Source organism: Mus pahari, chromosome 5 (assembly GCF_900095145.1).
Source record: "Mus pahari chromosome 5, PAHARI_EIJ_v1.1, whole genome shotgun sequence".
In the NCBI taxonomy this organism is placed as follows: Eukaryota; Metazoa; Chordata; class Mammalia; order Rodentia; family Muridae; genus Mus; species Mus pahari.
In genome coordinates this window covers 87305940-87316582 of record NC_034594.1, presented here as the reverse complement: position 1 = coordinate 87316582, position 10643 = coordinate 87305940, and the positions used below count along the sequence as shown (strand labels likewise).

Here is a 10643-nt window from a genome sequence, read left to right as displayed (position 1 = left end):
GTTCCTACTATATTAATCTAGATATTTTGGGTTTGTTGGTCTATGATAGCAATGCCAGCAAGTGTGCCTCAGGATTTCAAAGAAGTGCTAATACAATCCTTTCCTAGCTCTTAAGGGTAACTGAATATTCTCCTGCCACAGTCATTACTCATCCCATCCCCCAAGAGTTCTCTCATCATTTGTAATTACAACTCCTTGCCACATTTAGATATTTAACATATATTTTCCTCTCAATAACCAAAAAGTTAGAACACCAGCCTAGACCGATGCAAAGACAAAGGGACTTCCAAACTTCCCTGAAATCCAATTGGGTTGTCTTAGTAGCAGTTGCTGCACAGAGTTAAAGCCTGGCCCCGCCCACCGACAGAGAGCGGGCCGCTCAGGCCTTTCCCTGGCCTCAGCCTTTCTGCGGAGCGCCCCGCCTAGGCCCGCCGGCCGCTAAGCGGGCGTTTTGCTCCTAAGACCCCGCCTGCACCCCGCCCCCGGACACGCCTCCCTGGATCAGACCCCGCCCCGCCCTCCAGTACGTGTCGCCTTTTTTCCGCCCTCCGTGGGCTAGGCGGCTCCAGCTAGCTCGGCGGAGCGTCGGTCTAGGCAGCATCAGGCCTTGGGTCACCGTCGCTCCGCTGAAGACGGCGCCTGGAGATCACCCGGCGCCTGTGGGTGGCCTCCCGCCAACAGAGCCGCCCGGGCCAGCGCCTGGCGTTCCTCCAGGGCGGGTGCGTCTGGGTTTTCATCCCCGAGATCCGGCCCTGAGGAGACTCGGCACCTAGAGGAGCAGCGGAGACTGTGGCGCTGAGGAAAGCACGCTCTCTAGAGAACCTCCTCCCCGCCCCCCGAAGAATCGGGGCGCTGAGGAGACGACGCCCGAGCTGGGGAGACCCAGCCCAGCCGCTGCCTGTGCAGTCCCCGGCCGCTCATGGGCGGAGGCGTGCAGAGCTCTTGGCTTCCGTAGGCCCGCCTCCAAAAAATCCTCAATTGCTTCAACTGCCAGCCTTCGCCTTTGTGGGGGCCCAGCTCTGCTGGAGGATCCTGTTGCAGGCGGCTTGAGGTAAGCCGACTTGGCCATTTAGAGGTCTCTCTAGTCCCCTCGTTGCAGCCACAGGTCGGGCAGTGGGGACTGGAGCAAAAGGACGCTGCGTTCTGAAGAAAGGAATTAAAATATGCAACAGGCGGGTCAAGTCAGGAACTACTAGAAGTGTTTGTTTCCTACAGAGAGGAGACTTGTCTAAGATCGAAACTTGGTGAGTTTCTTCCAAATCCAAGATGGGCAAAGGGGAGGCCTGCTCCTTAAACCTGGCTGTGAACGCCCTCTGGCGGCTCGTGGGGAGGATGTTGAGGACAGCCACAGGTGAGCAACTGAGTCAACAGTGCCTTTTCTCTGCCTTCCGACTGCCATTTGTGATTTGTCCAAAGAAAAGTGACTTGTCTTGTGAAGCTACATTTTCATTCTTTAAAAGCTAAACTTTGGGCCGTAATTTAAAAGGGTCATTTTGACTTTTACCTTTATAATCAAAGTAGCAAGAATATTCACCTTTATGGTGATTACTTGTGAATAGACACATGTTTAAATAGCTAAAACAAAACACAGTGAAATATGAAATACATCTTGTGTTGTTTCTTCTCTGCTAATATTAACTAGGATCTAAATATGTATGCAAATATAAGGAAAAAACATTAGAAAAAGTTAGACTGGAAATATGTTACTTTGATTCTCACATTTCTGTCAAATGATTAAACTATGTAAATCATCAGTTTATCTCCACTTCCAGTCTTAGATATTTGCTTTGTTTTGTTTTTCTCCCAGAGAGAAGTGACACGAAAAATGAACAAAAAACAGACATCAGTGTTGTGAAAGTGGAATTTTCTTACCCACTTGGTGGATGTGTTCATGATTGGAAGAAGAGCGTCTAGACATTGAAGAGATTAGGTTCTTTTACAAGTACAGATAAACTTGACAAAAGGCTATTTGGAAACGCTTTAAAAAGACGTTTGAAATGAAGGCAGAAATTTCATTGTCCTTTGTCAACCATGTAGGACTTTGAACATTTGTTCGGAATATTTCCTTCCCAAAATGGAAGAAAAAACAATTGAGAAATCATTATGCTTCAAACTCTGAGGAAAAATATAATGAAGTCTGCTCACTCTGAGAATGACAGTACTTTATCATCTTCTTTTGGGGGAACATACAGAAACATACCATGTATGTGTGGTAAGTTAATCACTACAGATGGTTTCTTGTGCTACGTGGTCAAAATGGCTTCATTTGAATTTTGGAATTTTTTTTTAAATTTTCTCTTTTCACATGTTAATTAGATTTACATGCAGGGAATAAATTTTGGATTCGTTGTATTTTCTGACTATACCACTGTTTTCTTTGCATTGGAGACATTGGAGGCATTAATATTTCTTGAAATTTTATTGAAAGCAAACCTGTGCCTGGGACACAGACATGCTATATCATTTCATCGTTATAACAACTTTCCTTGCTTTGAATGAGCTGAATGTCACCTGAATTTCACAGCCTATGAGGTATAGTCTGTTTTTTGTTTTTGTTTTTGTTTTTGCTACATTTTTAATATATAATTTACAATAACCAGATGGGAAACACTGTGCTTAACACATATGCCTAAGGAAAAGATCTTCCCCATGGATCATGGCGTTTATGTTTACAGAACATTTACTATTTTTAGCATTGATGATGTGTAGTTTTTCTACTTGTGAAGAATCTGTGAGCAATTATTCTGAATGGGCAGTTTTCACAGATGATATACAATGGTTTAAGTCACAGAAAATACAAGATTTCAAACTCAACCAAAAACTTCATCCAAATTTATATTTTGATGCTGGAGATATACAAACAATGAAACAAAAGTCTCGTACAAGCCATTTGCATATTTTTAGAGCTATCAAAAGTGCAGTGACAATTATGCTGTCCAATCCATCATACTACCTACCTCCACCCAAGCATGCTGAGTTTGCTGCCAAGTGGAATGAAATTTATGGTAATAATCTTCCTCCTTTAGCACTGTATTGTTTATTATGCCCAGAAGACAAGGTTGCCTTTGAATTTGTTATAGAGTACATGGACAGGATGGTTAGCTACAAAGACTGGCTAGTTGAGAATGCACCAGGGGATGAGGTTCCAGTTGGCCATTCTTTAACAGGTTTTGCCACTGCCTTTGACTTTTTATATAATCTATTAGGTAATCAGCGAAAACAAAAATACCTAGAAAAAATTTGGATTGTTACTGAGGAAATGTATGAATATTCCAAGATCCGATCATGGGGCAAACAACTTCTTCATAACCATCAAGCTACAAATATGATAGCATTACTCATAGGGGCCTTGGTTACTGGAATAGATAAAGGATCTAAAGCAAACATATGGAAACAAGTTGTTGTTGATGTGATGGAAAAGACTATGTTTCTCTTGAAGCATATTGTAGATGGCTCATTGGATGAAGGTGTGGCCTATGGAAGCTATACCTCAAAATCAATTACACAGTATGTTTTCTTGGCACAACGCCATTTTAACATCAACAACTTTGATAATAACTGGCTAAAAATGCATTTTTGGTTTTATTATGCTACAATTTTGCCAGGCTATCAAAGAACTGTAGGTATAGCAGATTCCAATTATAATTGGTTTTATGGTCCAGAGAGCCAGCTTGTTTTCTTGGATAAGTTCATTTTACAGAATGGAGCTGGAAATTGGTTAGCTCAGCAAATTAGAAAGCATCGACCTAAGGATGGACCAATGGTTCCTTCTACTGCTCAGCGGTGGAGTACTCTTCATACTGAATACATTTGGTATGATCCAACACTCACCCCACAGCCTCCTGTTGACTTTGGCACTGCAAAAATGCACACATTTCCTAACTGGGGTGTCGTGACTTATGGGGGTGGGCTGCCAAACACCCAAACCAATACCTTTGTGTCTTTTAAATCTGGGAAACTGGGAGGACGAGCTGTGTATGACATGGTTCATTTTCAGCCATATTCCTGGATTGATGGATGGAGAAGCTTTAACCCAGGACATGAACATCCAGATCAAAATTCATTTACTTTTGCCCCTAATGGGCAGGTATTCGTTTCTGAGGCTCTTTATGGACCAAAGTTGAGCCACCTTAACAATGTATTGGTGTTTGCCCCATCACCATCAAGCCAATGTAATCAGCCCTGGGAAGGTCAACTGGGAGAATGTGCACAGTGGCTCAAGTGGACTGGGGAAGAGGTTGGTGATGCAGCTGGGGAAGTTATTACTGCTGTTCAACATGGAGATAGGATGTTTGTGAGTGGGGAAGCAGTGTCTGCTTATTCTTCTGCAATGAGGCTGAAAAGTGTCTATCGTGCTTTACTTCTTTTAAATTCACAAACTCTGCTTGTTGTTGATCATATCGAAAGGCAAGAAACTTCCCCAATAAATTCTGTCAGTGCCTTCTTTCATAATTTGGATATTGATTTTAAATATATCCCATACAGGTTTATGAATAGGTATAATGGTGCCATGATGGATGTGTGGGATGCACACTATAAAATGTTTTGGTTTGATCACCATGGCAACAGTCCTGTGGCTAATATACAAGAAGCAGAACAGGCTGCTGAATTTAAGAAACGATGGACTCAGTTTGTTAACGTTACATTTCATATGGAATCCACAATCACAAGAATTGCTTATGTATTTTATGGGCCATATGTCAATGTTTCCAGCTGCAGATTTATTGATAGTTCCAGTTCTGGACTTCAGATTTCTTTACATGTCAACAGTACTGAACATAGTGTTTCTGTTGTAACTGACTATCAAAACCTTAAAAGCAGATTCAGTTATCTGGGATTTGGTGGTTTTGCCAGTGTGGCTAATCAAGGACAAATAACCAGATTTGGTTTGGGTACTCAAGAAATAGTAAACCCTGTAAGACATGATAGAGTTAATTTCCCCTTTGGGTTTAAATTTAATATAGCAGTTGGATTCATTTTGTGTGTTAGTTTGGTTATTTTAACTTTTCAATGGCGGTTTTACCTTTCCTTTAGAAAGCTAATGCGCTGTGTATTAATACTTGTTATTGCCTTGTGGTTTATTGAGCTTCTGGATGTATGGAGTACTTGCACTCAGCCCATCTGTGCAAAATGGACAAGGACTGAAGCTAAGGCAAATGAAAAGGTCATGATTTCTGAAGGGCATCATGTGGATCTTCCTAATGTTGTTATTACCTCACTCCCTGGTTCAGGAGCTGAAATTCTCAAACAGCTTTTTTTCAACAGCAGTGATTTTCTCTACATCAGAATTCCTACAACCTACATGGATATCCCTGAAACTGAATTTGAAATTGACTCATTTGTAGATGCTTGTGAGTGGAAAGTATCAGATATTCGCAGTGGGCATTTTCTTCTTCTTCGAGGGTGGCTGCAGTCTTTGGTCCAGGATACAAAACTTCACTTGCAAAATATCCATCTACATGAAACCAGTAGGAGTAAACTAGCCCAATATTTTACAACTAATAAGGACAGAAAACGAAAATTGAAAAGAAGGGATTCTTTGCAAGATCAAAGAAGTAGAATAAAAGGACCATTTGATAGAGATGCTGAATATATTAGGGCTTTAAGAAGACACCTTGTTTATTACCCAAGTGCACGTCCTGTGCTCAGCTTAAGTAGTGGTAGCTGGACATTGAAGCTTCATTTTTTTCAGGAAGTTTTAGGCACTTCAATGCGGGCATTGTACATAGTAAGAGACCCTCGAGCTTGGATCTATTCAATGCTATATGGTAGTAAACCAAGTCTTTATTCTTTGAAGAATGTGCCAGAGCACTTAGCAAAATTGTTTAAAATAGAGGAAGGTAAAAGCAAATGTAACTCGAATTCTGGTTATGCTTTTGAGTATGAATCACTGAAGAAAGAATTAGAAATATCCCAATCAAATGCTGTCTCCTTATTATCTCATTTGTGGGTAGCAAACACTGCAGCAGCCTTGAGAATAAATACAGATTTGCTGCCTACCAGCTACCATCTGGTCAAGTTTGAAGATATTGTTCATTTTCCTCAGAAGACTACTGAAAGGATTTTTGCTTTCCTTGGCATTCCTTTGTCTCCTGCTAGTTTAAACCAAATGCTATTTGCCACTTCCACAAACCTTTTTTATCTTCCATATGAGGGGGAAATATCACCATCTAATACTAATATTTGGAAAACAAACTTGCCTAGAGATGAAATTAAACTAATTGAAAACATTTGCTGGACAGTGATGGATCATCTAGGATATCCAAAGTTTATGGACTAAATGCTGCAGGTCGGCAAAATTTGCACTAATGTGTCCCAACCTACTTTGTGGATATGGACTAGAAAACTTTGTTTATTCTTGTACATGTATGTATGTGTGTAGAGTGAGTGTGTGTGTCCAGTATGTTATTTGCACAGAGATATTTTCAAAATAGGCACCATATTTGGCCTAGCAGGATTTATTTTTATGTTACCACTTTTCTTGCCTTTGTTTCTGAATTTTTTTCTGCTAAAATGTTTCTGCTACAGAGGTATATATTCTGGGGTTCTGAAATATGGGAAGATTTTAATGGACTTTAACTCAAGTTCTTTGGAAATTAGTTATCTATCTTAGGACCTCAAACACTACAAAAGGCCTTGCAATTGCTGCTGTATCATGTCATCTCTCGCTCTTAAGATGGACTACAAAACTTTATGTTTTGAAAAGGTCTAACATTTACCTTGCACACACAAAAAAGAAATAAAAAAGAAAAAATATTTTACGTTGTATAGTGTTTATTGAAATCACTTGGTGGGGCAGGGGGCAGGAGCTTATGATAAAAGTACCCTTAAGAAACTTGAAAATTTAGATGAAAACGTAGAATTAAGGTTTTTTTTGTTTCTTTCTTTCTTCTTCTTCTTCTTCTTCTTCTTCTTCTTCTTCTTCTTCTTCTTCTTCTTCTTCTTCTTCTTCTTCTTCTTCTTTTTCTTCTTCTTCTTCTTCTTTTTTTACTTAAATAAGACTGAACAGTGGATACTGAAATTTGGTGGGTTATTTTGGAAGTGATTCTCTCATTTGTCTCTCTGAAGCTGCAGCTGTTCATCATCACACTACCCTTACCCTGTCTATGCATTCTGTCATTGTCAACAAAAAAAGTCAGTAATTATTAGCTACAAAACTATCCAACAATCCCTTCTCCAGATGATTTACTTTGTGTTAAAGACTGACACAGATTTATAATCACATTTAGTTGTGTGGCATTACCACATTATGACTCAAAGCAAAAGCAGACTTCTGTCTGTGGTAGTGTTTTTATTTGGGGGGGGGGGGGAGGTAGGGTGGGCGGTGGTAATGACTGGAAACAGAATTAAAAAGCTTTCTTGCTTTATCCTGTAACCCAGTGAGTGAATTTACAGGCTGCTAGTGTCTGCCAAAGTTAAGGGCAATTGAGAGATGATGTCAGAAGCATCTGTTCTCTTTACCATCTGCATCTCATTATAAATTAGTCAACATAAAATGTGGTTCATTTTACTTGGTAGTTTCTGAAATCAGAAATGCTCTGCTATTATAAGCCAATGTAGTAATTACAATGTGTTTGTGGAATATTATCAGGCAGCATCAAGATTTCATGGTAATCTATGCAGATTGCAGACTTCTTCCTGATGCTTCAAAGTCTGTCACACTGACCTGGATAAAAGAGGTTTTTCTCTGTAGTTTGTCATTTTGTCTAAATGTGCCTCCTGAGTGATAAAGCTGAGGATTGTTACATTCCAGCAGAATCTAACTTAACTGTCACTTCTTTTCTCCTATAATGGCATAAATGAAGAACACTCCATGTCCGCTATATTTGTGCTTATCACACAGAATTCAGAATTTTGCCTTCATGTTAAAATGAATAGAAATTAATATAGACCAAAAACAAAAATCTACATTTTTAATATCAAGATTACTCTATAAAAGGTTTGGAAACAAACATTTACAATTGCTACTTGGATGATAACACTATTTCTATTATTAGTCGGAGTCTCACTGTTTGTTTTCCCTTCCCAGAATTATGATCATAAGTCAGCTCAAACAGAAAAGTGCTGGGGTCAAAGAGCAGTACTTCATACTAAGGTAATAATTAGAAATGGGTACAGGTACAGGGAGGACAGTGAAAGCTACTTCTGTCTTTCTTTGAAAATTGTATAGAAACGTATCTATGGGTTATAGGTGGTTAATGGGTTACATGGAGGAAAAAGGAAAGAAGAGATTTGGAAAGTAAAGTGTAATTTTGAGATAGAATATGGAAATATTTTACTGATAAATAACAGGAGATCCTAGCTTTCAGCTTCACAGAGCAGTACAGAACTAACCTTTCTTACTCTAGAGTTAAAGTGAGACATGAGCCCTTTTTTTAGTTTTTTCCATAATGAACATCTGAAGACGACTTTGCAAATCCCCTCAAGAAGTATTGTGTATGGAAAGGGATCAAATGAATTTGCCTGTGTATGCCTGAGCCCTGCTGCCTTACAATTTGACTACTTAAGGTGAGTGACACTTTTGGCACATCTTAATTCTGAATACTGTCCAAACTTATTACCAAACTACAAATAAGATTATCACTTTTATTGCTTATGAAGAATTTAAAATATTGTATCTGTAAAAGCCATTTCTTTATCAGTATCTTCACACTTAAGACTAATTGGTACACATACTCATTTAAAATAGCATAGGCATTTTGGAAAATTGCTCTATTAGGTTGCAAAATAGAGAAACACAGGTAATGAAGTTTTCAAAAATTCACAACCAGTACAGATTTATTCTAGATGATTAGAAAACAACCCATCCTAAAGCTAAAATTCCCTTAGAGTTTTGGCTTTTTTGAAAAGCCTGTATATGCTTAAATGTAATTTATGATTTTTATCAGATGATACAATGACATGTACATATTAAGCTTAGATCCCACAAAGAAACACATTTGGTTTTGTTAGAAAAGCAGACTAATTAACTGTCTCCTATGAATTAAACTTGTCTTTTTCAAGTTTTAAGAGATGTCAGTACCTATCAAGTTACTCATCGCAAATATCTTCAAAAACCATCTGCCTTCTCACATACAGCATCCCTTGAATATCTCACATCATGTCATTTTACAATCTCACTGTCTTTTATTTGATTTCATTGATCAGAAGATTTTGTTCATTATGACAAATCTTAGCCATTCTTTTCGTATGGAGCCTATCACTTAATTTTGAGCAATCAAATACTACAATTTTTTAGTCTATGATCATAACTGAAAAGGTTTTCAATGATTATGAAAGATGTAGAAGAAAATAATACCCAGATCTAAGGATGCTTAACATTCTAAAATACATTAAGACATTGAATATTGAGCCATTTCTTGCTGATATGGGTCCGCTAAATTGTTTTGTTGCCATGAAATAATTTGCAAGGTCTAAATGACTTAAAGTTTGAACAGAGGTGACAGGTAATTTTGTAGATCATTAACATTATAAATGTTGATATTTGTGCTGTAAAATCAATTATGTGGGTTAATGTTTTTAACATAAGTAATATATGTGTTTAATTTATTTCATTATCAAAGTACACTCATTGAGGTCTGTAAATCTGCCTCCCCCCCCTTTTTGGTGTGTTATATCATTTTCCAGTTGCTTAGGAAAGAAAACAATGCTCATAAACAGAGGACTCCCTGCTTAATAAAGTCAGTCAGGCTATGGTTAGAATAATTTTGTCAAGTACCTCTTTAGGTCTTTGGGTTATAGCATTGGCAATTTGTGTGCTACTAAATGAACCCAAGTTGGAGAATGCAGTTATATTTAATATTAGTGCTCACTTCTACAAGTTCATCTAAGAGAAGATCCTCCAACTTCAGCTATGGGCAATCCTCCTGCTCTGGTAACTTTGTTCTAAGATCTGGCTCTGTGACCTTTAATAATAAGGATAGATCTATAATGCTCATGTGTGCTCAATATCCCACCACCACCACCACAGTAAGATTTCATTTAGAAATAATAACTAAGAAGAAACCACTTGCAAGTTACATGAGTCTAATTAATCCATCAAAGAGCAGTCATGTTGCAAACATTGTAACTTAAGAATTATGTCTTGTCATATAAAGAAATGGGTTTCGTATATTACATATATATAACTCACTATTATATGTGGCAGTTATATATTATGTATAACCTTGATATCCATATCAAATGGTTTGCCTAAATTAAACATGCTGATAAGTGTTTTGTTCAAATACTGACACAGCCCGGTTATTCAATGCTATAGTTTAGATTTCATTCCCTCAAATGAGTGAAACTATTGGTACTTATTTAACACTCCTGCCTAACTAATATTACATGTAACAATGAAATTGGTTCAAACATTTCATACAAGGGATTTCTCAGGAAAAATACTAAGAGATGTAGGAATTGAGGGAGATAACAGTGCAAAGGATATCTTAATTCATTTTCCTGTCCTTTCCATAATATACTTATAACCACAAGTGTGTCCAGATAACCACAATGCCCACCGTAACTCTCAATCTAGAGAATGTAATATAGAAACGCTGCCAAATACCTTGCATCCATGGAACTGACCATCTGATGAAAATTTTCAAAGTTCCTACCTTAAAAAAAAAAAAAAAAACTATACTAGCCAGGCATGGTGGCAC

At 38.3% G+C, this 10643-nt stretch overlaps 1 protein-coding gene across 4 annotated transcripts; it reads left to right on the top strand.

Annotated features, from left to right (window-relative positions):
• The first annotated feature begins 540 nt into the window (after positions 1-540).
• Positions 541-6741, top strand: Dsel (dermatan sulfate epimerase like). 4 transcript variants are annotated; one of them, XM_029539024.1, is made up of 3 exons: positions 541-1051; positions 1216-1351; positions 1808-6741. In XM_029539024.1, exon 3 carries the CDS (start codon positions 2657-2659, stop codon positions 6278-6280), a length of 3624 nt encoding a protein of 1207 aa, XP_029394884.1. In that variant the 5' UTR covers positions 541-1051; positions 1216-1351; positions 1808-2656; the 3' UTR covers positions 6281-6741. The 4 variants fall into 4 exon arrangements, with proteins under 4 accessions (XP_029394884.1, XP_029394886.1, XP_029394887.1 ...); XM_029539026.1 differs by lacking the exon at positions 1216-1351; XM_029539027.1 differs by lacking the exon at positions 541-1051 and having other exon boundaries at positions 1058-1244.
• Positions 6742-10643: the final 3902 nt, after the last annotated feature.

Bases quoted from the DNA above. Each gene is read 5' to 3' on its own strand.
- Dsel (XM_029539026.1), top strand. From the start codon at position 2,657: ATGGCGTTTATGTTTACAGAACATTTACTATTTTTAGCATTGATGATG.